The sequence below is a fragment of the Bufo bufo genome, chromosome 3 (assembly GCF_905171765.1).
Source record: "Bufo bufo chromosome 3, aBufBuf1.1, whole genome shotgun sequence".
NCBI lineage: Eukaryota > Metazoa > Chordata > Amphibia > Anura > Bufonidae > Bufo > Bufo bufo.
The window spans coordinates 263,194,556-263,222,554 of NC_053391.1; the positions used below are offsets into that span (position 1 = coordinate 263,194,556).

Genomic DNA, 27,999 nt, shown 5'->3' on the forward strand with positions numbered 1-27,999 from the left:
CGCTCAGCCTACCGGCCCCGCAGCCAACAAACAGGCCTCAGCATGATGGGACGCCCCCATCCTCTTGGGTGGGGGGTCATCTTCTCCTATTTCAGGAACATTAGCATGCCCACATCGCAGACACCATGGGCACTCGAGATCGTGTCGTCAGGTTACAAGCTAGAGTTTGCTTCCCCTCCTCCAGAAAGCTTTTTCCTATCCCAACCTCCCAAAGGGGCGGATCGGGCAACCGCTTTCTTTCAGGCGATCCAGGATCTCCTGGCTCAGGGGGTCATTTCCCCGGTTTCCCACACGGAACACTTCACTGGTCTTTATTCAAATCTGTTTGTAGTTCCCAAAAAGGAGGGGTCAGTTTGTCCGGTTCTGGACCTCAAGCTGTTGAATCGGTTTCTCCGAATACAGCGGTTCAGGATGGAGTCTCTTTGTTCCGTAATAGCTTCTGTGGAACAGGGCGAATTTTTTTCCTCCATAGATATCCAGGACGCATACTTGCATTGCCCCGTCGCACCATCGCTTCTTGTGTTTTGCATGGGCTCCCAACATTACCAATTCGTTGCCCTCCCCTTTGGTTTGGCGACAGCTCCGCGAGTTTTCAAAAATGTTCTGGCTCCAGTTCTGTCCCTCCTTCGTTCCAGGGGCATTTCCCTTATCCCCTACTTGGACGACATTTTAATAAAAGCGGCGTCCTTCGCTCACAACAAGGACAGTCTACACATCACTCTGGAGACGCTAGCACAGTTTGGCTGGCTAGTGAACTTCCGAAAGTCGTCCCTACACATATCCACATGCATCACATTTTTGGGGATTATTCTCGACTCGGACGTGGCGTTAATTCACCTCCATCGGGTCAAGTGTCAGTCCCTCCGGCGAGCGGTCAGCCTTCTTCTCAAGCACCGTTCCCCATCCATTCGCCGGTGCATGCAGATTCTGGGCATGATGGTCGCTACCATGGAAGCAGTGCTGTTCGCTCAGTTTTACACCTGGGCACTCCTCTCGACCTGGCACAAGTTGGCGGACTCCTTGGACAAACCCATAGTCCTTGCTCCGAGGGTGCGCTTGGCACTCAGATGGTGGCTCTCCACACAAACGTTGGATTCGGGAAAATCCTTTCTCCTGATTTTTTTTCCTGGATGGTCATCACTACGGATGCCAGTCTTCAGGGCTGGGGAGGAGTCTTCCCACCCCGGACGGTACAGGGGGTTTGGTCTCAATCTGGGTCCAAACTGCCAGTCAATGTCTTGAAACTTCGGGCCATTCGTCTGTCCTTCCTCAATTGGTCCCCCCTTCTGAAGAGCCAGCCAATCCGGATACAGTCGGACAACGCCACAGCAGTGGCCTACATCAATCATCAAGGGGGAACCCGCAATCAAGCAGCGATGGACGAATCCTCACTGATTCTTCAATGAGCGGAGAAGCACGTACCAGCCCTGTCGGCAGTTTATATCCATGGGGTGGAGAATTGAACAGTGGACTTTCTCAGTCGGACAACCGTGGACCTGGGGGAATGGTCCCTGCACCCGGAGGTCTTCACAGAAATCTGTTAACGTTGGGGACGACCGGACGTGGACTTGATGGCGTCCAGATTCAACCACAAGCTGCCCGCCGCCTTCTCTCGCACAAGGGATCCAAAGGCGTGCACAGTGGATGCTCTGGTGGCACCATGGGACAGGTTCTCCCTCCTGTACGTGTTTCCGCCTCTCCCTCCTCGAGTGCTCTGCAGGATACGGATGGAGGGCATCCAGACGATCCTCATCGCCCCAGACTGGCCTCGTCGAGCGTAGTACTCTGAGATAATCCACCTCCTAGGAGACACACCGTGGCCTCTTCCGCTAAGAGGAGATCTACTCTCTCAGGGACCGATCTTCCACCAGCATTTCGAATCGCTACGTTTGACGGCGTGGCTGTTGAAACAGCCATTCTGAAACAGTGAGGTTTCCCTGATAAGGTCATCCAGACAATGATTCGGGCCAGGAAGCCGATGTCATACAGAATTTATTACAGGATTTGGAGGTCATTTCTACGGTTCTGTGAGGACCGGGATATTCCGCCGTTGCGTTTTTCGCTTCCGAATATCCTCTCCTTTCTCCAATCAGGCCTAGATTCTGGTCTGGCGCTTAACTCTCTGAAAGTGTAGGTGTCTGCGCTATCTTTTTTTTTAAGCGTACCCTAGCTGCGCGGAGCACGGTGAAGACTTTTTGTCACGGCGTGGCGCATACTGTTCCTCCTTATCGCCCCCCTTTATACTCCTGGGATCTGAACTTGGTTCAGTCCGCCCCCTTTGAACCGTTAAGCGACGTTTCTCTCCTTATACTTACCTTGAAGGTGGCATTTCTGGTGGCTATCACATCCATCAGACGTGTTTCGGAGTTGGCGGCTCTATCGTGCAAGAAGCAGTTCCTCGTTTTGCACCAGGACAAGGCGGTGCTCTGTCCGGTGCCGTCTTTTCAACCTAAGGTGGTCTCTGTTTTTCACGTCAATGAAGACATAGTCCTTCCTTCCCTTTGCCCTTCCCCTTCTCATCCTAGGGAACGGGCTCTCCATACCCTGGCTCTGAAGATTTATTTGGCCGTCTCTAGATCTTTCAGATGGACAGATTATTTGTCATTCCCGAAGGGCCACGTAAGGGTCTGGCTGCTTTTAAGGTTACCATTGCAAGGTGGATTCGTTTGACAATTGCCGAGCCGTACCACTCCCGGGGTAAGGTACCGCCCGTCCGGCTCACTCCACCAGGGCTGTAGGCGCTTCATGGGCTCGGTTCCACCACGCTTCTGCTTCGCAACTTTGTAATTTTTACCAAATTCTACCAGGTGCATTCCTTGGCATCGGCAGACGCTGTTCTGGGCCGCAAAGTCTTGCAGGCGGCAGTGTCTGAATGGCTTGTCCCATGGGATGTGGTTCTCCCTCCCTGTGGACTGCTTTGGAACGTCCCGCGGTCCTGTGTCCCCCAATGAACGAGCGAGAAAACAAGATTTTTGTGAACTCACCTGTAAAATCTCTCACGGATTTCATTGGGGGACACAGCACCCACCCATTACTTACCATTGTTTCCGCGGATGCGGTGGTTTCCGGTGGTGTCCTCTGTTGTGGTTCGGACCTACTGGTGTTAATTGGTTGTTCCTTATGTTTTATATGTATTTTTTTTCTCAGCTACTCCTACTGTTTGGGCACAAACTGAGTTGCTCTCTCCAGGCTGGAGGGGGTATGGCCTGCAGAGGAGGAGCTAACACTTTTTTTCAGCCTAGTGTCGCCTCCTAGTGGCAGCATCAGCTATACCCACGGTCCTGTATCCCCCAATGAACTCAGCGAGAAAGAGATTTTACAGGTGAGTTCACAAAAATCTCGTTTACTGTGCAAGCCTTCTACAAGATCATTAATGAATATATTGAAGAGAATAGGGCCCAATACTGACCCCTGTGGTACCCCACTATTGACCGTAACCCAATCTGAGTGTGTGCCATTAATAACCACCCTCTGTTTTCTATCACCAGTTACTTACCCACATACACATTTTCCCCCAGTCCAAGCATCCTCATTTTATATACTAACCTTTTATGTGGTACAGTATCAAATGCTTTGGAGAAGTCCAGATATACGACTTTTAGAACTTGCCTCCTCAAAGAAACTGATTTAGTTAGACATGACCAATCCCTCATGAAGCCATGCTGATATGGCGTTGTTTGCTTATTTTCATTGAGGTATTCCAGAATCACATCTCTTAGAAAACCTTCAAACAGTTTACCCACGACAAATGTTAAACTTATTGGCCTATAGTTTCCGAGTTCTGTTTTTGACCCCTTTTTGAATATTGGCACCACATTTGCTGAGCACCAATCATGTGAAACGATCAATATAGAGTCCTTAAGTATCATAAATAAAGGTCGGTCTATTACATTTATGTACTATGTTACTATGTTACATTACTTAATTCTTGTAGGATACGGGGGTGTATGCCATTCGGACCCAGTGATCAGTCTATTTTAATTTCATTTTTTTCAGACACTGCTGCATATTTAATGGGGAATTTATTTTGACATTCAGCTTTTCATCTGACAGTTCATTTTTCTCAGTGAATACAGTGTAGAAAAAATATTTAATAGATTTGCTTACTCCTACAACCCACCCATTTATTTTCATTCGATATATACCTCTCACAGTTGAAGTTTAGGATGCCGTTAAAAATATCTCATTTTGCGGCTGCATATCTATTCCAGAGGATGTTGTCCCAGTTAGTAAGGCCAGTGGCCTCTCCTCTTTTAGCTGGTCAAGTTGTGCTTTTTGGAAGTTTATTTTTGTGCCGTCCTAAAGAAACACCTTTTGAAATGACAATTGGAAGGTTATTACTTTATGGTCACTATTTCCTAAGTGTCCCCCAACCTCCGCGTTTGTTGTTCTGTCAGGTCTATTGGTTAATACTAAGTCTGGCCGTCCCTCTAGTCGGGTCCTGAACCAGTTGGGAAAGGTAATTGTCTTTGGTTATTGCTAAGTACCTGTTTCCTTTGAGATGTTTGTGTCCCAGCCTGTATCTGGGTTGTTGAAGTCCCCCATAATAATGACCTCATTGTGATTTGCCACCTCATCTATTTCCCTTAGTAGAGTAGTAGATTTTCTGTGGACTCTGGTATATTACGTGGCTTATAACAAACTTCTGTCAGTATTTTATTGTTTCTGCCTCCATGTATCTCTACCCACAGTTACTCCACAAGTTAATGTCCCTCACTTATATATTCCCGGAGTGTGGTCTTTAGACAGGACTTTACATAAAGGCAGACCCCTCCCCCTCTCTGGTTTTGACGATCCTTTCTAAACAGACTGTAAGGCTCCATTCACACGTCCGCAAAATGGGTCCGCATCCTTTCCGCAATTTTGCGGAATGGGTGCGGACCCATTCATTCTCTATGGGGACGGAATGGATGCGGACAGCACACAGTGTGCTGTCTGCAGCCGCAATTGCGGAGCGCGGCCCCGATTTTGGGTCCGCAGCTCCGCAAAAAGATAGAGCATGTCCTATTCTTGTCCGCAGCTTGTGGACAAGAATAGGCATTTCTATGGGGGTGACGAGCTTTTCGGATTTTTTTTTTTTTTTTTTTTTTACCCCTACACCTTTCCTTATGAACTGTTCTAGTCCCTCCCTCCAATCCACACCCAGTCCCATTACCTCACCCTTGGTCACTATCTGCACTATGTTCTCCTCCTATAATGTAATTACCCTCTACCCTGCCATTCCCTAGTTTAAACACTCCTCCTTCAACCTACTAGCTATCCTTTTCTCCAACACAGCTGCACTTTCCTCATTGAGGCGCAGCCCATCCCTACGATAGAGCCTGTAGCAGACGGAGAAGTCGGCCCATTTCTCCAGGAACCCAAACCCCTCCTTCCTACACCAGTTTGTGAGCCACTTGTTAACCTCCCTAATATTGCGCCATCTTTCTTTTGTGGTACAGGTAGTATTTAATAAAATACTACCTTTTGAGCTCCTTGTGATCTAAGTCCCTGAAATAATTTTAAAGGACGCTCCACCTACCTTTTAACTTTGTCATTCGTTCCGATATGGACCATGACCGCTGGGGTCTTCCCCAGCCCCTCCCAGTAATCTGTCAACCCGATCCTCGATGTGTCGAACTCGAGTGCTAGGAAGACAACACACCATTCGACGATCCGGTCTTTGTGACAGATCGCCCTATCTGTGCCCTTAATAGAGTCTCTCACTACCAGCACCTATCTGGCCTGCCCTGCTCTCCTGGTCCCCTGCTTACTAGGGCTGACATTCCCCTGACTGGCAGAGGAGGTGTCTGGCTGCAGCCATGCCATCCCTTAACTGTCATCCCCCTCATCTGTGAACCTAGAAAACTTGTTGGGGTGTGTCAGATCAGGGCTAGCCTCCCTGGCACTCTTCCCTCTACCCCGCTTTCTAACTGTTACCCAGCTAACTACCTCACTTTCCTGATCCTCCATGCTACCACCGTCCCCCACATCTACGCCATAGAGTGCCTGCTCATTAAGCAGCAAACTGTTTTTCATATTGCCAAGGTATCTCAATGTTGAAATTTGCTTGTTTAGATACAGAATGTGTGATTCCAAATGGGCAATGTGCTCACATGTTGAACAAAGATATGTACCCTCAAACGACTGCTCCAGGACTGCATACGTTTGACAACATGCGCACTGGACTGCGCTGTCAATAATGGAACTCATACTAATGGGGATTTACACAAGGGAGAAGGAAAAAAGATAATGCAATGAAAAACTGACTTAATGTAATCACCTTCTAAAGTCACTCAATCTTAAAGGGGTTATCCCACGATTAATGTAAAAAATGATAATCAGACCTCCTATACATAAGTCTTTTTCTAACAAAGCTAGAACCAGCCCTGTACCTCACATGGATCCAGAGATCTCCACATTCATTGCTCTGCTAGATTTATATCAAGCTGATAGGTCAAGGGGAGTGTCTCTTCTGCTGCAGTTCAGGGGGCATGTCCATGCTTTCCCTATCAGAGCTCAGGAGCCAGTTGAAGGATGAAACTGAGCATGTGCGGCCTTCTGAATGAGCAGGTCAGGGAAAATAAGTACAACCAGCAGGTGGCCCTGTACATACATTTTATTGAATAACTCAAAGGCTATAAAAAAAAATTAATTGCGGTACACACAAATACAAAAGTATTCAGATCCAGGTGCTGCGTTGAAAACTGTAGAATATTTGTTTTTGTGGGACAACACCTTTAAGTGCGAATGCTCACAAACTCGCAATCTCAGCCTGCTTATATAGGTGCTGCTCTCCAGACATCTTCAAACCAGACTGCAGTTTTTTTCCCCTTTGCACTCTTTAAAGGATTGTCCCTTGCAGACTTCCCTAGTAGATTCTGTAATGTCTTGTTGCCAAGGCAACCTTTAAAGGGATTCTGTCACCTCGTTTTAGCTTATAGAGCTGCGGACATGCACGGCTAGTCCTATAGGGCTGTGTACTTCTATTGTGTTTAAAAAATTATTTTATAGATATGTAAATGACCCTGGTAAGGTGCCCAAGGGGCTGTACTAACCTTCTTGGAGCCCAGCCACGCCCCCCTGTGAAGGAGCTCAGCACCACCTGCGTCCTCTGAATCTCCTCCTTGCTCGCAGTTAGATTGCCGTAATCTCGCGATGCACAGTTCCTTCCCTGAGGCTGATGCCAGCACAGGGAAGGAACACTATACCGGCACTGCGCCTGCGAGAGCTCGCGCATCACGAGATTATGGCAATCTAACTGTGAGCTAGGAGGAGATTCGGAGGATGCAGGCGGTGCTGGGGTCCTTCACAGGGGAACGTGGCTGGGCTCCAAGAAGGTTAGTACAGCCCCTTGGGCTCCTTACCAGGGTAATTTTATATATCTATAAAATCATATGCACACAGCCCTATGGGACAGGTATATTGCGGACATGCTAGCGGCGATCTAGCCGTGTATGTCCGCAGCTCTATAGGCTAAAGCGAGGTGACAGAATCCCTTTAATAATAAGTAGTATTCAGAGGCTGATATAAAAAATGTTTTCTGAGTAAAGGCAGTTTCCTCCCTAGTGAAATTGATAAAGGAGGGAGCTAGAGAACAGTTCCTAATAGAATAATCCATTTATTCTATTTAGGTATTCAAATGTGACAGATTTTTGTGTAAATTATAGGTGACACCTTTTTGCAAATAAATAACAGATGATAGAATTTAAGTATGGAAAAGTGGAGATGACTAGTATGTCGCCACAGGCAAAGAAAAATATACAAAAATATACCTATTTAAAGTTAACCATCTTTTTAATACAAGATGATTGTGTAAAGATATTTTTGTATGTTTTAACTCCTTAAGGACACAGCCTTATTTCACCTTAAGGACCAGGCCATTTTTTGCAAATCTGACCAGTGTCACTTTAAGTGGTAATAACTTTAAAACGCTTTGACTTATCCAGGCCATTCTGAGATTTTTTTTTTCCCGTCACATATTGTACTTCATGTTACTGGTAAAGTGGAGTAAAAAAAAATAATTTTCATCGTCACAGCCAGGGAGAAGGAGAGGCCCTTTGAGACCTCAAAATTGCTCTGACCTGATACTGGGACAAACTACAGAATGTGTCAATTGGAGGCTGTAGGGCAGGGGTGCACAACCTTCGGTCCATGGGCCGCATGCTGCCCCCAGAGCCAAGGTTTGGAGCACCGCACAGGGAAGGATGACCGCTCCTGCCCCTGTACTGTAGCAGGAGTCTGGAGCAAGACGGGTCCCTGGCTATTGGTGAGAGTGGGGGAGCCGAGGAGAAGGCAGGCGCAGTTTATAAGCGCTTCTGCCTTCTCCTCGAGGAGCACTCTGCAGCAGTGGCGTACTAAGGGGGAAGGCGTGGGGGGTATGTCCTCCCCGGGTGTTGGAAGCAATGAGCGCTTCCATGAATACAAATGGAAGCGCTCATTGCTGGAGCACGGTGGGCATTTCTACTCTGGAGAGGGGGGGCGCGGTGGGCATTTCTACTCTGGAGAGGGGGGGCGCGGTGGGCATTTCTACTCTGGAGAGGGGGGGCATGGTGGGCATTTCTACTCTGGAGAGGGGGGGGCGCGGTGGGCATTTCTACTCTGGAGAGGGGGGGGGGCGCGGTGGGCATTTCTACTCTGGAGAGGGGGGGGCGCGGTGGGCATTTCTACTCTGGAGAGGGGGGGGGGGCGCGGTGGGCATTTCTACTCTGGAGAGGGGGGGGCGCGGTGGGCATTTCTACTCTGGAGAGGGGGGGGCGCGGTGGGCATTTCTACTCTGGAGGGGGGGCACGGTGGGCATTTCTACTCTGGAGGGGGGCACGGTGGGCATTTCTACTCTGGAGGGGGGCACGGTGGGCATTTCTACTCTGGAGGGGGGGCGTGGTGGGCATTTCTACTCTGGAGGGGTGGGGGGCGCGGTGGGCATTTCTACTCTGGAGGGGGGGGGGCGCGGTGGGCATTTCTACTCTGGAGGGGGGGGGGGCGCGGTGGGCATTTCTACTCTGGAGAGGGGGGGGGCGCGGTGGGCATTTCTACTCTGGAGGGGGGGGGGGGCGCGGTGGGCATTTCTACTCTGGAGAGGGGGGGGGCGCGGTGGGCATTTCTACTCTGGAGGGGGGGGGGGCGCGGTGGGCATTTCTACTCTGGAGGGGGGGGGGCGCGGTGGGCATTTCTACTCTGGAGAGGGGGGGGGCGCGGTGGGCATTTCTACTCTGGAGGGGGGGGGGCGCGGTGGGCATTTCTACTCTGGAGAGGGGGGGGCGCGGTGGGCATTTCTACTCTGGAGAGGGGGGGGCGCGGTGGGCATTTCTACTCTGGAGAGGGGGGGGCGCGGTGGGCATTTCTACTCTGGAGAGGGGGGGGCGCGGTGGGCATTTCTACTCTGGAGAGGGGGGGGGCGCGGTGGGCATTTCTACTCTGGAGAGGGGGGGGCGCGGTGGGCATTTCTACTCTGGAGGGGGGGGCACGGTGGGCATTTCTACTCTGGAGGGGGGGCACGGTGGGCATTTCTACTCTGGAGGGGGGGCACGGTGGGCATTTCTACTCTGGAGGGGGCGCGGTGGGCATTTCTACTCTGGAGGGGGCACACATCTGTACAACCTGTAGTTTTGTACAATGAGGGCAATACTACTGTGGGGTGGTATGATTATTTTTTTTTAAGTATTGGAGTGGGGGGGGGGAGGGGGGGTGTGTGCCAGAGAAAGGATCCGCCCCGGGTGCCAAACAACCTAGGCACACCACTGCCGCTGATCAGCTGATAAACAAGCGATCGCTCGCTTGACGGCTGATTTGCATGTTTTATCAGGATGAAAGATTACAATTTATTGTCGGCACATCTCACTGTCTAATCAGTGTGCTGCTAATCAACAGAACTCAGAACTGAACGAGGGAGCAGTGACTGTGGTAGCAATCATTCCTCCCCATTCACTTTGCATTAGCCTGTGTAATAGGCTGATGTAAACAAGTGCTGATTTAACTTTATTTCAAGGGGCCGCAAAAAAAAAAAAGAGCAATGTGAGAATGCGGCCCCGAGACCAAAAAAGGTTGTGCACTCCTGCTGTAGGGCAACAAGCCAAGAGGACTGAATTTGTGTAAGGTGGCTAAAGCTGGAAAACGGTGCAACTTTGTAAACTATATGTAATTGCAAAATACTTATGTGCAAAAGGCTCTTCATAATGGGTTAGCATTATTGGCACAGCCCCTTTAAGATGGATGGACTATTGGACAAAGCCAGCACTTCTTACCATTTGTGCCTCCTCTGCTTCCTTGTAGCTTGAAAGCCCCTATGAGCAGAGCCCTCACTGCTCTTGTTTTGTTGATTAGTTTGTTACAATGTAATGTCTGATTTTGTTTGTACATGTGCCCTCTGATAGCAAAGTGCTGTGGAATATGTTGGTACGCAAATGAAGATTATTGTTGTTTACATCACCGTTCACTGGTTTTACTGTTATGGCTGATTTATAGGTTTATCTTACAGTAAAACCTCTTTGATATGACCAAAAAAATTAACTTACATATGCATGGGTAGGGGTTAATAATTTATTTATTTTTTATTGTTGGGCAATATCAGAGTCAAGTAACATAATTTGTGTCTAAAATCTATCTTTCATTACTTCCTTAACAGATTCAACAACAAAACTTAGTTTGGCACAAAGACTGGGGAAGCGCAAAACATTCCATGAAAACAGCTCTATAGGTAGTGCTTCAGGTGAAGAGGTTCTTCCTTCTGTGAAGAAAACATTATCAGAAAGACTTGGGAAGAGGATTACCCCACCTACTGATAGCCCTGAGTGTCTACCAAAGAAAGGTATTTCATGGCAATAAACCATATCATTTTCAGTTTTTAAAGGGGTTTTAACCCCTTTGGGACACATTATTTCACCTTAAGGAACAGGCCATTTTTTGCAAATCTGACCAGTGTCACTTTAAGTGGTGATGACTTTAAAACGCTTTGACTTATCCAGGCCATTCTGAGATCGTTTTTTTTCGTCACATATTGTACTTCATGACATTGGTAAAATGAAGTAAAAAATAATAATTTAGATTTATAAAAAAAAATACCAAATTTACCCAAAATTTTCACTTTCTCTACTTCTATAATACATAGTAATACCTCCAAAAATAGTTATTACTTTACATTCACCATATATCTACTTCATGTTTGGATCATTTTGGCAATTATATTTTATTTTTTGGGGATGTTACAAGGCTTAGAAGTTTAGAAGCAAATCTTGAAATTTTCAAAAACCCAATTTTTAGGGACCAATTCAGGTCTGAAGTCACTTTGCGAGGCTTACATAATAGAAACCACCCAAAAATGACCCCATTCTATAAACTACACCCCTTAAGGTATTCAAAACTGATTTTACAAACTTTTTTAACCCTTTAGGTGTTCCACAAGAATTAATGGAAAATGGATACAATTTCAAAATTTCACTTTTTTGGCAGATTTTCCATTTTTTTTTCCAGTTACAAAGCAAGGGTTAACAGCCAAACAAAACTCATTATTTATGGCCCTGATTCTGTAGTTTACAGAAACACCCCATATGTGGTCGTAAACCGCTGTATGGGCACACGGCAGGGCGCAGAAGGAAAGTAATGCCATACGGTTTTTGGAAGGCAGATTTTGCTGGACTGTGTTTTTTTTGGACACCATGTCCCATTTGAAGCCCCCCTGATGCACCCCTAGAGTAGAAACTCCAAAAAAGTGACCCCATTTTAGAAACTACAGGATAGGGTGGCAGTATTGTTGGTACTAATTTAGGGTACATATGATTTTTGGTTGCTCTATATTACACTTTTTGTGAGGCAAGGTAACAAGAAATAGCTGTTTTGGCACCGTTTTTATTTTTTGTTATTTACAACATTCATCTGACAGGTTAGATCATGTGATATTTTCATAGACCAGGTTGTCACGGATGCGGCGATACCTAATATGTATACTTTTTTTTTATTTATGTAAGTTTTACACAATGATTTCTTTTTTGAAACAAAAAAAAAATTTTTGCGGGATGAGATGACTGTTTGATTGGCACAATTTTGGGGTGCATATGTCTTTTTGATCGCTTGCTATTACACTTTTTGTGATGTAAGGTGACAAAAAATGGTTTATTTAGCACAGTTTTTTTTATTTTTTACGGTGTTCATCTGAGGGGTTAGGTCATGTGATATTTTTATAGAGCCGGTCGATACGGACGCGGCGATACCTAATATGTATACTTTTTATTTTATTTATGTAAGTTTTACACAATAACAGCTCCATATTCTAAGCCATAGTTTTATTTTTTGGGCGATTGTCTCGGGTAGGGGCTCATTTTTTTGCGGGATGAGGTGACGGTTAGATTGGTACTATTTTGGTGGACAAACGCCTTTTTGATCGCTTGCTGTTGTACTTTGTGTGATGTAAGGTGACAAAAAAATGGTTTATTTAGCACAGTTTTTATTTTTTACGGTGTTCATCTGAGGGGTTAGGTCATGTGATATGTTTATAGAGCCGGTCGATACGGACACGGCAATACCTAATATGCATGCTTTTTTTTGTTCCCCTATTTTTTAACTTTGCCTTCTCCCGATTTTTTTTTTTTTTTTTTACTTTATCTGGGGAAAATGCAGTTTTTTATTTTTACTTGAAACTTTTAATTTTTTTGAGGGGGGGGGGGAACTTTATTTTTTCAACTTTTTTTTTCGCTTTCTTTTTTGTCCCACTTTGGGACTTGAACTTTTTGGGGTGTAATCATTTACAATGCATTCCAATACTTCTGTATTGGAATGCATTGACAGTATGAGTAATACAGTGAGTATTACTCATACAGCTTCTGGCCTGTGAGATCCAGGGGGCTGGATCTCACAGGCTCGTCACCGGAAGGCAGCGCGCTGCCTTCCTTAGGCATCGCGCTGCCTTCCATGCCTTCGGGTCCCCCATACAGCCGCATGGGGACCCGATGGCACAGTCGATCGCCGCCGCAAACCGCAGGTCTGAATTGACGACGGGACCCCCCCGCGCATTTAGCCAAGGTGCCTGCTCAATGATTTGAGCAGGCATCAGGTTTCGATCACCGGGCGGCGGTGATCGGAAATACACATGACGTAATGGTACGTCATGTGTCCTAAGTACCAGGGCAACATGCCGTACCGGTACGTCATGTGTCCTGAAGAGGTTAAACTACTGTATATTAATAAAAGCCTTCATTTAAACCCTTATCGTACCATGCCATAAATACATTGCATGGAAATTGATTTAACACTCCATGCTGTAAAATTAAAGCGTTGAGATTAGGGGTGGGCGATATGGCCTAAAATCTATATTGCGATATAATTTTAAGCATGTGCGATATGCGATATATATCACAATATATTGTATTCTATATTGGGGGGGGGGGGGGGTGTTTAAACTTTTTTTTTTTTTTTTTTTTTTTTTTACTTTTTATTTAACCTCCTTAAGGGCTAGAACCCTTGTCATATTCACCCTAATAGAGCTCTATTTGGGTGAATAGGACTTTACACTCTCCCTGCTGCCCTGTGCTTTGTGCACACAACAGCAGGGAGCTGACCATGGCAGCCAGCCTCTGATCCGCCCCCCCAGCCTCTCCCTCTCATCAGCCCCCTCCTCCCCCCCCATCTTTGGTGGCAGTGGGCAGTTCCGATCGGAGTCCCAGCAGTGTAATGCTGGGACTTCGATCGGTTACCATGGCAGCCAGGAGTCACGCTACTGAGTCCTGGCTGCCATGGTATGTTAGTGAGCAGCATTATAATTACGTGCGCCGTGGCCGCCGGATGCTCCTTCTCATAGGTCTGTGCGGCGCATTGCTAATGCTATTAACCGAAGAAGGAGCGACCGGCGGCCACGGCGCACGTGAGTATAATGCGGCTCACTAACATACCATGGCAGCCAGGACTTCAGTAGCGTGACTCCTGGCTGCCACGGTAGCCGATCGAGCCCCAGCATTACACTGCTGGGACTCCGATCGGAACTGCCCACTGCCACCAATGCAAAGACTGAAGAACATTCCCGGCACCCGACCTCTGACAGGTGGTCTCCCTCCACTGTGCCGAGTCGGCTCAGGAGAACATGGTGCGCGCCGAGAGCGCGATCATATCGCGGTCCGGCGATATGCACAAAATCCATATCGTGGCACAAATTTATATTGCATATCTCCTATATCGCCCACCCCTAGTTGAGATGGTAGTAGCTCAGGAACTAAGTCACTTTAAAACTGACAAGTACAATACACTGCAATAGGTAACTATTGCAGGGTATTGTACCAGCTATCCAAGTTGTAATCAAAAGGTCATAAGTAGAGTTGAGCGAAGCGAGTTTCGAATGATTAATCTAAAGTCGCTTCGTTCAAAACTTCGAAATAATACAGTACAGATATTTGGCTCCGTGCTGTATTAGAATGTATGGGCTTTGAGGAGTCGAAGTAAGTTATTCACAAAGTCGCACGTGACTTCGTTGAATAACTTCGGTAGTTGATTTTTAAAGTGGAAAAGCTTTTTAAAACTTGAAACCAAACTCTGCTTCGGTTCCGAGTAGTACCTCAGAACCGAAGCAGAGTTCGGTTTCAAGTTTTAAAGTGAATTGGTCAGTGATTTCTTTCAGTGATTGGAGCCAAATCCAGGAGTGGAGCCTCCGCAGACATAAGGTGTAATGGAAAAATCTTCACCTGTTGTGTGTTTAGAGCTGCACCTGGTTTTGGCTCTCATTCACTGATGGAAATCACTGGCCAAAACACTGACGTGTGAATATGGCATAACCCATATTTTCTGTTTGTAAACGTTCACCGTTCTCTTTTCAATGTCAAGACACCTTGATGCAATTTTGAATCAAATTGTAGCAAATTTATGTTTAGTGCAAAAATGTGAACCAAGCAAAGCCTGGGATGCACACCTCCTAATAATAAAATACCAGGATATGCAGAGCTAATACTTGTCATTTATGCTGACACATACAGTTTTTGGAGTCAAAGCCCAGGCGTAGATTCAAAAAGAGGTTAAATCTAAGTTATGCTCCTATCTTATGTGATAATTCCCAATAGCGCTATACTTCCCTCCTCACTGTGAAAGCTGCGGTACCGCAGCAGGACCGCAACGCAACTGCCGCGCTAATGTAGTAAGGGACTAAAATAACAATGATACCGCGCTCTAACTCTATTGACATAGGCTGCAATAACTAATACCCCCACCCCCTAGTTGGAGAGCACCCCACGGACTATGTACAATCTAAGTTACCTCGTGGGTGAGCTTCACATTACACAGGGTCCTTGGTTTTTGTGGGGTATTCTTGGGGTACTGTAGGCACAGATTGGGTGATTTAGAACATAGAGTCGCGCCCCGGCCGGTGGCGCGGCTCTTGAAACACTATAGTGGTTTACGCTCGCACGGAGCGAAAGTGACGTCACTACTATGACTACGGAAAGTCACAGGTACCACTAGACCTCTCTACGCGTTTCAGATAGATTCGCTATCCTTCATCAGGAAAGATGGGCGATTGTTCCTGCATACTCCCTCTTCTTTATATGTGCCTGCTGCATCTCTGCTGATTTAACCCTACAGTCGCCACTGTCTAGTGCAGGGCTCCAGATGGTGACCAAAATGGTCGCCAATGCAACTTAGAATTTACAAATGGCGACAAGACTTTTTAGTCTTGTCGCCATTTGCGACTAGACCCGCCACCGCAGCTATGCAGTTGAATACAACGGCGGGCACAGGAGATAATAGTTCTCTGCCCTGCCGCCGATGTTCTTCTCAGCAGCGCAGTGGAGGAGTCTCTCCCTCCCCCCTGTGCTGCCGCCGCCGCCAGTGAGAAGAGAGACAGGAGGGGGAGGGGCTGTGGCCACTGAGCCACCAATGAAGATAACTGACCTGTTAATACAAATACAGGAGGCGGGTGCCGGAATCAAATAGCCGGCATCCGACCTCTATGACAGGGAGCTGCGATCAGCGACAGTTAACCCCTGAGGTGCTGCAGCGGATCGCAGCTCCCCGTCATAGAGGTCGGGTGCCGGCTATTTGATTCCGGCACCCGCCTCCTGTATTTGTATTAACAGGTCACCTAAACATTGGTGGCGCAGTGCACCCCACCAACACCCCAGTATAATAAACATTGGTGGCGCAGTGCGCCCCCTCAACACCCCAGTATAATAAACATTGGTGGCGCAGTGCGCCCCCCCTCCCCAGTATAATAAACATATAAACATTGGTGACGCAGTGCGCCCCTCCCCCCCTCCCCCCCCAACACCCCAGTATAATAAACATTGGTGGCGCAGAGCCAATGAGTGTTAAAAAAAAAATGAACTCACCTCCTCCAATTGATCGCGTAGCTGCCGGTCTCCTGTTCTTTCTTCAGGACCTGTCAAAGGACCTGTGGTGACGTCACTGAGCTCATCACATGGTCCATTACCATGGTGATGGATCCTGTGATGTACCATGTGATTTGCACAGTGATGTCACCACAGGTCCTTTGACAGGTCCTGAAGAAAGAACAGGAGACCGGCAGATACGTGATCGATTGGAGGAGGGGAGTTCATTTATTTATTTATTTTTAACCCTCAATTGACCACCTACTAAGCATTCTGTATTAAAAAATGCTATTATTTTCCCTTATAACCATGTTATAAGGGAAAATAATAGTGAATAGACTTTCATCCTAGCAACCATGCGTGAAAATCGCACAGCATCTGCACTTGCTTGCGGATGCTTGCGATTTTCACGCAGCCCCATTAACTTCTATGGGGCCTGCGTTGCGTGAAAAACGCACAACATAGAGCATGCTGCGATTTTCACGCAACGCACAAGTAATGCGTGAAAATCGCTGCTCATGTGCACAGCCCCATAGATGTGAATGGGTCCGGATTCAGTGTGGGTGCAATGCATTCACCTCACACATTGCACCCACGCAGAAATCTCGCCCATGTGAAAGGGGCCTAAGGGTGAATAGGACAAGGGTTCCAGCCCCTAAGGGGGCTAATAGTAAGTAAAAAAAAAAAAAAAAAAAAAACACTTTCACACTTGCGGCAGTGTGATCCGGCAAGCAGTTCTGTCGTCGGAACTGCCTGCCGGATCCGAAGATCTGGATGTGACTGAAAGCATTTGTGAGGCGCATCCGGATGCGGATCCATCTCACAAATGCATTGCAAGAACGAATCCATCTCTCCGCTTGTCATACGGACAGACGGCTCCGTCTTATATCTTTTTACAAATCTTTACCGGTCTGCGCATGCGAAGACCGGAAGGACGGATCCGGCATTCCGGTATTTTGAATGCCGGATCTGGCACTAATACATTCCTATGGGGAAAAATGCCGGATCCGGCATTCAGGCAAGTCTTCAGTTTTTTTCGCCGGAGATAAAACCGTAGCATGCTACGGTTTTCTCTTTTGCCTGATCAGTCAAAATGACTGAACTGAAGACATCCTGATGTATCCTGAACGGATTGCTCTCCATTCAGAATGCATGGGGATATGCCTGATCAGTTCTTCTCCGGTGTAGAGCCCCTGTGACGGAACTCTATGCTGGAAATGAAAAACGCTAGTGTGAAAGTACCCTAAAATATTAAGTTTAAGGCCTCTTTCACACTTGCGTTGTTGGGATCCGGCATGCACTTCCGTTGCCGGAGGTGCCTGCCGGATCCGTAACAACGCAAGTGTACTGAAAGCATTTGAAGACGGAACCGTCTTCCAAATGCTTTCAGTGTTACTATGGCACCCAGGACGCTATTAAAGTCCTGGTTGCCATAGTAGGAGCGGGGAGCGGGGGAGCGGTATACTTACAGTCCGTGCGGCTCCCCGGGCGCTCCAGAATGACGTCAGAGCGCCCCATGCGCATGGATGACGTGATCCATGTGATCACGTGATCCATGCGCTTGGGGCGCCCTGACGTCACTCTGGAGCGCCCGGGGAGCCGCACGGACGGTAAGTACACTGCTCCCCTGCTCCCCACTACACTTTACCATGGCTGCCAGGACTTTAGCGTCCCGGCAGCCATGGTAACTATTCAGAAAAAGCTAAACGTCGGGTCCGGCAATGCGCCGAAACGACGTTTAGCTTAAGGCCGGATCCGGATCAATGCCTTTCAATGGGCATTGATCCCGGATCCGGCCTTGCGGCAAGTCTTCAGGATTTTTGGCCGGAGCAAAAAGCGCAGCATGCTGCGGTATTTTCTCCGGCCAAAAAACGTTCCGTACCGGAACTGAAGACATCCTGATGCATCCTGAACGGATTACTCTCCATTCAGAATGCATTAGGATAATCCTGATCAGTATTCTTCCGGCATAGAGTCCCGACGACGGAACTCTATGCCGGAAGACAATAACGCAAGTGTGAAAGAGCCCTAAATCCCCCCTTTCCCAATTTTACATATAAAATATATAAACAATAAATAAACATATTACATAGCGCTGCGTCCGAAAAAGTTCAAACTATTAAATTATTAAAAAATATCTCCTATGTGGTGAGCGCCGTAACAGAAAAAAAATAATAAAAACCATGCGATTCAACATTTTTTTAGTCACCTAGTCACCCCAGAAAATAGGATAAGACAGTTCTATTATGGGCCAAACGTTTCATAAAATGCGAAATGCTCGTGGCTTTTTTTGGTGTTTTTTTTTTTTTTTTGCGTGGTATTGAGTATCGCAATACTTTTTTATGGTGACGAAAGCGAATAAAAAATTTGGGTATCGAAACAACCCTACGCCGATCTGATACCAAAATTTCGTTTCGATTTGGCTCCTAAATTTTTCAGTTCAGGAGCCAATGGCTACTAGGTATTTTTTTAGTCTGGAGCACTGTTAGGGGAGAATATTAATCACCAAGATTTATGCAAATATTGGTAATTAATATTCATAAATAGGAGGAGCCGTCTGACTCCGCCTATTTATACCTTTATATAACAATAATACAATACTTTGCCTTGCCTTACACTAACCACTAAGCTAGCAGCATGCGCCGTACTAAACTAACTATCGCTAATAACCACACATTACACAGATAGTTATATATAAAACACAGTATTTATTAACCACCTCAGCCCCCAGTGCTTAAACACCCTGAAAGACCAGGCCACTTTTTACACTTCTGACCTACACTACTTTCACCGTTTATTGCTCGGTCATGCAACTTACCACCCAAATGAATTTTACCTCCTTTTCTTCTCACTAATAGAGCTTTCATTTGGTGGTATTTCATTGCTGCTGACATTTTTACTTTTTTTGTTATTAATCGAAATTTAACGATTTTTTTGCAAAAAAATGACATTTTTCACTTTCAGTTGTAAAATTTTGCAAAAAAAAACGAGATCCATATAGAAATTTTGCTCTAAATTTATAGTTCTACATGTCTTTGATAAAAAAAAAATGTTTGGGTAAAAAAAAAATGGTTTGGGTAAAAGTTATAGCGTTTACAAACTATGGTACAAAAATGTGAATTTCCGCTTTTTGAAGCAGCTCTGACTTTCTGAGCACCTGTCATGTTTCCTGAGGATCTACAATGGCCAGACAGTACAAACACCCCACAAATGACCCCATTTCGGAAAGTACACACCCTAAGGTATTCGCTGATGGGCATAGTGAGTTCATAGAACTTTTTATTTTTTGTCACAAGTTAGCGGAAAATGATGATTTTTTTTTTTTTTTTTTTTTTTTTCTTACAAAGTCTCATATTCCACTAACTTGTGACAAAAAATAAAAACTTCTATGAACTCACTATGCCCATAACGAAATACCTTGGGGTCTCTTCTTTCCAAAATGGGGTCACTTGTGGGGTAGTTATACTGCCCTGGCATTCTAGGGGCCCAAATGTGTGGTAAGGAGTTTGAAATCAAATTCTGAAAAAAATGACCTGTCAAATCCGAAAGGTGCTCTTTGGAATATGGGCCCCTTTGCCCACCTAGGCTGCAAAAAAGTGTCACACATCTGGTATCTCCGTACTCAGGAGAAGGTGGGGAATGTGTTTTGGGGTGTCATTTTATATATACCCATGCTGGGTGAGAGAAATATCTTGGCAAAAGACAACTTTTCCCATTTTTTTTATACAAAGTTGGCATTTGACCAAGATATTTATCTCACCCAGCATGGGTATATATAAAATGACACCCCAAAACACATTCCCCACCTTCTCCTGAGTACGGAGATACCAGATGTGTGACACTTTTTTGCAGCCTAGGTGGGCAAAGGGGCCCATATTCCAAAGAGCACCTTTCGGATTTGACAGGTCATTTTTTTCAGAATTTGATTTCAAACTCCTTACCACACATTTGGGCCCCTAGAATGACAGGGCAGTATAACTACCCCACAAGTGACCCCATTTTGGAAAGAAGACACCCCAAGGTATTCCGTGAGGGGCATGGCGAGTTCCTAGAATTTTTTATTTTTTGTCACAAGTTAGTGGAAAATTATGATTTTTTTTTTTTTTTTTTTTTTTCATACAAAGTCTCATATTCCACTAACTTGTGACAAAAAATAAAAACTTCCATGAACTCACTATGCCCATCAGCGAATACCTTGGGGTCTCTTCTTTCCAAAATGGGGTCACTTGTGGGGTAGTTATACTGCCCTGGCATTCTAGGGGCCCAAATGTGTGGTAAGGAGTTTGAAATCAAATTCAGTAAAAAATGACCTATGAAATCCAAAAGGTGCTCTTTGGAATGTGGGCCCCTTTGCCCACCTAGGCTGCAAAAAAGTGTCACACATCTGGTATCCCCGTACTCAGGAGAAGTTGAGGAATGTGTTTTGGGGTGTCTTTTTACATATACCCATGCTGGGTGAGATAAATATCTTGGTCAAATGCCAACTTTGTATAAAAAAATGGGAAAAGTTGTCTTTTGCCAAGATATTTCTCTCACCCAGCATGGGTATATGTAAAATGACACCCCAAAACACATTCCCCACCTTCTCCTGAGTACGGAGATACCAGATGTGTGACACTTTTTTGCAGCCTAGGTGGGCAAAGGGGCCCATATTCCAAAGAGCACCTTTCGGATTTGACAGGTCATTTTTTTCAGAATTTGATTTCAAACTCCTTACCACACATTTGGGCCCCTAGAATGCCAGGGCAGTATAACTACCCCACAAGTGACCCCATTTTGGAAAGAAGACACCCCAAGGTATTCGCTGATGGGCATAGTGAGTTCATGGAAATTTTTATTTTTTGTCACAAGTTAGTGGAATATGAGACTTTGTATGAAAAAAAAAAAAAAAAAAAAAATCATCATTTTCCACTAACTTGTGACAAAAAATAAAAAATTCTAGGAACTTGCCATGCCCCTCACGGAATACCTTGGGGTGTCTTCTTTCCAAAATGGGGTCACTTGTGGGGTAGTTATACTGCCCTGGCATTCTAGGGGCCCAAATGTGTGGTAAGGAGTTTGAAATCAAATTCTGAAAAAAATGACCTGTCAAATCCGAAAGGTGCTCTTTGGAATATGGGCCCCTTTGCCCACCTAGGCTGCAAAAAAGTGTCACACATCTGGTATCTCCGTACTCAGGAGAAGGTGGGGAATGTGTTTTGGGGTGTCATTTTACATATACCCATGCTGGGTGAGAGAAATATCTTGGCAAAAGACAACTTTTCCCATTTTTTTATACAAAGTTGGCATTTGACCAAGATATTTATCTCACCCAGCATGGGTATATGTAAAAAGACACCCCAAAACACATTCCTCAACTTCTCCTGAGTACGGGGATACCAGATGTGTGACACTTTTTTGCAGCCTAGGTGGGCAAAGGGGCCCACATTCCAAAGAGCACCTTTTGGATTTCATAGGTCATTTTTTACTGAATTTGATTTCAAACTCCTTACCACACATTTGGGCCCCTAGAATGCCAGGGCAGTATAACTACCCCACAAGTGACCCCATTTTGGAAAGAAGAGACCCCAAGGTATTCGCTGATAGGCATAGTGAGTTCATGGAAATTTTTATTTTTTGTCACAAGTTAGTGGAATATGAGACTTTGTATGAAAAAAAAAAAAAAAATCATAATTTTCCACTAACTTGTGACAAAAAATAAAAAATTCTAGGAACTTGCCATGCCCCTCACGGAATACCTTGGGGTGTCTTCTTTCCAAAATGGGGTCACTTGTGGGGTAGTTATACTGCCCTGGCATTTTCCAGGGGCCCTAATGTCTGGTAAGTAGGTAAATGACCTGTGAAATCCGAAAGGTGCTCTTTGGAATGTGGGCCCCTTTGCCCACCTAGGCTGCAAAAAAGTGTCACACATCTGGTATCTCCGTACTCAGGAGAAGGTGGGGAATGTGTTTTGGGGTGTCTTTTTACATATACCCATGCTGGGTGAGAGAAATATCTTGGCAAAAGACAACTTTTCCCATTTTTTTTATACAAAGTTGGCATTTGACCAAGATATTTATCTCACCCAGCATGGGTATATGTAAAATGACACCCCAAAACATATTCCCCAACTTCTGCTGAATACGGAGATACCACATGTGTGACACTTTTTTGCAGCCTAGGTGGGCAAAGGTGCCCAAATTCCTTTTAGGAGGGCATTTTTAGACATTTGGATACCAGACTTCTTCTCACGCTTTGGGGCCCCTAAAATGCCAGGGCAGTATAAATACCCCACATGTGACCCCATTTTGGAAAGAAGACACCCCAAGGTATTCAATGAGGGGCATGGCGAGTTCATTGAAAAAAAAAAAATTTGGCACAAGTTAGCGGAAATTGATTTTTTTGATTTTGTTCTCACAAAGTCTCCCTTTCCGCTAACTTGGGACAAAAATTTCAATCTTTCATGGACTCAATATGCCCCTCAGCGAATACCTTGGGGTGTCTTCTTTCCAAAATGGTGTTATTTGTGGGGTGTTTGTACTGCCCTGGCATTTGAGGGTCTCCGCAATCATTACATGTATGCCCAGCATTAGGAGTTTCTGCTATTCTCCTTATATTGAGCATACGGGTAATGAGATTTTTTTTTTCCGTTCAGCCTCTGGGCTGAAAGAAAAAAATGAACGGCACAGATTTCTTCATTCGCATCGATCAATGTGGATGAAAAAATCTCTGCCAAAAAAAGAAAAAGGAGGGGAAAGGCGTCTGCCAGGACATAGGAGCTCCGCCCAACATCCATACCCACTTCAGCTCGTATGCCCTGGCAAACCAGATTTCTCCATTCACATCAATCGATGTGGATGAATAAATCATTGCCGGGATTTTTTTTTTTATATATACAAAGTGTTTGCCAAAGTATATGAACACCGCCACCTCCTCAGCTCATATGCCTCGGCAAACGTATCTTTTACTGCAGAGGAGAAATCTCGTCTTGCAGCGCCGCATACACCGACTTGCGTGTAATCTGACAGCAGCGCAATGCTTCTGTCCGAATGCACATCAGTGCTGCAGCTAGTCGATCGGTTGGTCCACCTGAAAGGTAAAAAAAACAAAACAAAAAAGAAAAAACCAGGCCGCAAAGCAATAACTTTATTAACTGTTGAACAGAACATAGAAACTTTTTTTAAACTTTTTTAACTGAACATTTAACTTTTTTACTTACCGGTATTTTTTTTTTTGTTTAGTTTTTTTTACCTTTTATAGAACAAACCTCTCCTTCCCCATGGGACAATGTGCAAAGCGCAAATCGCCCAAAGATGCGGCGAAGTACATTATGCACTTTATCCCAGGTGAAAGGAGAGGTTTGCAGCAGCTGTGAGTGAATGGGCCCTAATAGCCCTGTGTGCCTGTCCTGGTGAGATGTGATCCCTATGCTAAGTGTACCTGTGTGTGGTACTTCCGGAAACACTCTCCATAGCATAGGGCAGGGTGGTCAGCACAGTCAGGACAGAAATAGCGGGTGTCACGCCTTATTCCACTCCTGCTACAGACACGACATCTTTTTCGGGGTGACGGTTGGGTTGAGGTACCAGGAACGACACTGGGGAAATGTCGCTCGTGTAGACGGCTAACTACACTGGTGGATGGGGCCACGGAACCTCCTGGGTAAAGGAGGTTCTCGATGATCTCTTCCTGGAATTTGAGGAAGGATCCTGTTCTCCCAGCCTTACTGTAGAGAACAAAACTATTGTAGAGCGCCAATTGAATTAAATATACAGACACCTTCTTATACCAGCGTCTGGTTCTGCGGGAAACTAAATACGGAGACAACATCTGGTCATTGAAGTCCACCCCTCCCATGAGCGCATTATAGTCGTGGACACAGAGGGGCTTTTCAATGACACGGGTTGCTCGCTCAATTTGGATTGTCGTGTCTGCGTGAATGGAGGAGAGCATGTAAACGTCACGCTTGTCTCTCCATTTCACCGCGAGCAGTTCTTCGTTACACAAGGCAGCCCTCTGCCCCCTTGCAAGACGGGTGGTTACAAGCCGTTGGGGGAAGCCCACGCGACTAGTTCGCATGGTGCCACAGGCGCAAATCCGTTCTAGAAACAAATGCCTAAAGAGGGCCACACTTGTGTAGAAATTGTCCACATAAAGATGGTACCCCTTGCCGAATAAGGGTGACACCAAGTCCCAGACTGTCTTCCCACTGCTCCCCAGGTAGTCAGGGCAACCGACCGGCTCCAGGGTCTGATCTTTTCCCTCATAGATCCGAAATTTGTGGGTATAGCCTGTGGCCCTTTCACAGAGCTTATACAATTTGACCCCATACCGGGCACGCTTGCTTGGGATGTATTGTTTGAAGCCAAGGCGCCCGGTAAAATGTATTAGGGACTCGTCTACGCAGATGTTTTGCTCAGGGGTATACAAATCTGCAAATTTCAGGTTGAAATGGTCTATGAGGGGCCGAATTTTGTGGAGCCGGTCAAAAGCAGGGTGGCCTCTGGGACGGGAGGTGGTATTGTCGCTAAAATGCAGAAAACGTAGGATGGTCTCAAATCGTGTCCTGGACATAGCAGCAGAGAACATGGGCATGTGATGAATTGGGTGCGTTGACCAATATGACCGCAATTCATGCTTTTTTGTCAGGCCCATGTTGAGGAGAAGGCCCAAAAAAATTTTAAGCTCGGAAACTTGGACTGGTTTCCACCGGAAAGGCTGGGCATAATAGCTTCCCGGGTTAGCGGTTATAAATTGTGTGGCATACTGGTTGGTCTCTGCCACGACTAAGTCCAAGAGCTCCGCAGTCAAGAACAGCTCAAAAAATCCCAGGGCCGAACCGATTTGAGCCGTCTCAACCCGAACTCCAGACTGGGCGGTGAAAGGGGGAACTACTGGTGCGGCTGAAGTTGGTGACTGCCAATCAGGATTTGCCAGCACCTCAGGGACTCTAGGGGCTCTACGGGCCCGTCTTTGCGGTGGCTGCGACGGGGTAACTATTGCACGTGCCACCGTACCAGCTTCAACTGCCCTTCTGGTGCTCGCTACTTCACCAGGTTGTACGGCAGTGCTGGTACTAGGTCCAGGAAGGGCTGCGCTGCTGGTGTATGCCTCACCACGTGATCCGGCAGCGACAGCCCCACTCTGCTGCTCTTGAAGCGGATCCTGCGTAACCTGTGGTCTAGCGACATGGGGCCGGGTACGCCTGGTGCTGCCAGGGACCTCCACCTCCTCGTCCGAACTTTGGGTCAGAGAGCCACTGCTTTCCACAGGTTCATATTCTGACCCGCTAGATTCGTCAGATGAGGGTTCCCACTCCTCATCCGACTGGGTCAGAATCCTGTAGGCCTCTTCAGAAGAATACCCCCTGTTTGACATTTTGGACTACTAAATTTAGGGGTATTCCCTGAGACTACCCAAGAAAAAAAGCAAACCTGTCTTACAAAGGGGAGGCTAGCGAAGTACCGGAGGCTGCTGCGGTTGATAAAAAATATCAAAACTGATTTTTTTATCGCCGCAGTGCGTGTAAAATGAATGTGCAGTGATCAAAAAATAATAATTTTTTGTCACTGCGGTGGGGCGGGCGTGGGTGAACGCACGTGTGGGCGACCGATCAGGCCTGATCGGGCAAACACTGCGTTTTGGGTGGAGGGCGAGCTAAGGTGACACTAATACTATTATAGATCTGACCGTGATCAGTTTTGATCACTTACAGATACTATAAAAGTACAAATGCTGATTAGCGATACGCTAAACAGCGAATAAAAGTGACTGCGGTGCGGTGGGGTGGGCGCTAACTGACGCTAACTACCTAACCAAGGGGCCTAAACTATCCCTAAAACCTAACAGCCAATACCAGTGAAAAAAAAAAAGTGACAGTTTACACTGATCACTTTTTTTCCTTTCACTAGTGATTGACAGGGGCGATCAAAGGGGTGATCAAAGGGTTAATTGGGGTGCAGGTGGGTGATCTGGGGCTAAGGTGTAGTGTTGGTGTACTCACAGTTCAGTCTGCTCCTGTGCTGGATCCAACTGACGAAAAGGACCAGCACAGGAGCAGACAAGCCATATAACAGATCATATTTACTAATATGATCTGTTATATGACTTTGGATTGGATTTTTTGAAAATCGCCAGCCTGCCAGCCAATGATCGTTGCTGGCAGGCTGGTGACGAACTTGTTCTTTGAATTTTGCCGGCCCGCGATGCGCATGCGCGGGCCGGCTTGGAGCGAAATCTCGCGTCTCGCGAGATGACGCGTATATGCGTGACTCTGCGCAGCGCTGCCACCTCCGGAACGCAATCCTGCGTTAGGCGGTCCGGAGGTGGTTAATACCAACAATACGCTACACATGCAATACACTAACAATACAGTACTATAAATACAGCACTAAACTACACTACACGGTTCCCAAATTCCACCCACTAACTAACTATACAATACACACACATGTATTAGCAGCCCACCCCACCTGGCTAATTCTATCCCTAAGGGAACGACAAGGGTTAACAGTGGAGCTGCAGGGGCGAATGCAGGCCACAGATACAGTAATGCAAGGGTTAATACCCTGCAAGTGGTAGGGGGTGTGTGTGGGCAGGTAGTGGGTAGGGGTAAGGTACAGTGTGGGTGACAGGGCTGTACAGCAATACAAGGGTTAATACCCTGCAAGTGTACAGAGAGGGGGTGTGTATTGGTAGGTTGTGGGTAGGGGTAAGGTACAGTGGGGGTGATCAGGGCTGTACAGTAATGCAGGGGTTGATACCCTGCAAGTGTACAGTGAGGGGGTGAATCAGGGGAGTAGGGGTATAGTAGGGGGTTTATCGTTTGTGGGATAGCAGTAGGGGTTATGGGCAAGTAGGGGTTAATCATATACTCAGCCCTCCAGGGGTATGCCCGGCATGGGCAAAAGACACGTGGGCCGGCGCGGTAATATGACGTCACCGCGCCAGCCCGCGCGTCCCTGCACGCGCACAGCAGGGCCGCGCCGTTTGCTGACAGGCGGGAGAAGCCTTTGATCTCCTGCCTGCAGCACTTTGCATTCCGGACAGCACGATAGTAATCGCGCTGCCGGAATGCGCATAATATCGGAATTATGCCGGAATTATGCATGAATATCTCCAGCAGCGATATTGAATCGGAGTTCTTTGAAGCATACAGGATGACCGGACTTTTATCCGATCATTCTGATGCAATTAGCCAGATGGCATCAGTGCGAATGCTTGGGGCACATTCACACTGATACATCTGGCTCCAGGTGAACCAGGGGGCGTAATATATAATATACATGTATATGGATGCTTGGGGCACATCCATACACATGTATACACTTGATACTGGGGTATATAGGGGACATATATATATATTATATACCTATTAGGGGGCACATATGACATCTATATATATATATACACACACACACATCACAAGGGACCTATAAGGGGGCACATATTTCCCACAGGGGCCACAATGAGCCCCTGTGGGCCACCAAGGCCAGATGTGCGCAGATGCTGGCACATCCGCGCACATCATCTTATGATGTGGCAGTCCGTGCATGCATATATATCATACATGCATGCATGTGTTTGCATGCATGTATGGGTATATATGCATACGTCTCAACACTTCCTCAACAATCCCCCTGTTGTCGTAAAATACGACAATATCTTGGGGGAAAGGGTTGAGATATATTTGCGCCCCATACCCCTTCCCCCCCAACCCCATCCTTTGTGGAAGTTCAGGAAG

The 27,999-nt window shown here is 46.4% G+C and overlaps 1 protein-coding gene across 1 annotated transcript in view; it reads left to right on the forward strand.

Annotated features, from left to right (window-relative positions):
* Positions 1-27,999, forward strand: part of ZC3H11A (zinc finger CCCH-type containing 11A) — a 231,292-nt gene that overhangs the window by 101,762 nt on the left and 101,531 nt on the right. The window contains exon 11 of the mRNA XM_040422208.1: positions 10,604-10,786. Within this exon, the coding sequence (XP_040278142.1) occupies positions 10,604-10,786 (183 nt within the window). The remainder of the gene's footprint in view (positions 1-10,603; positions 10,787-27,999) is intronic.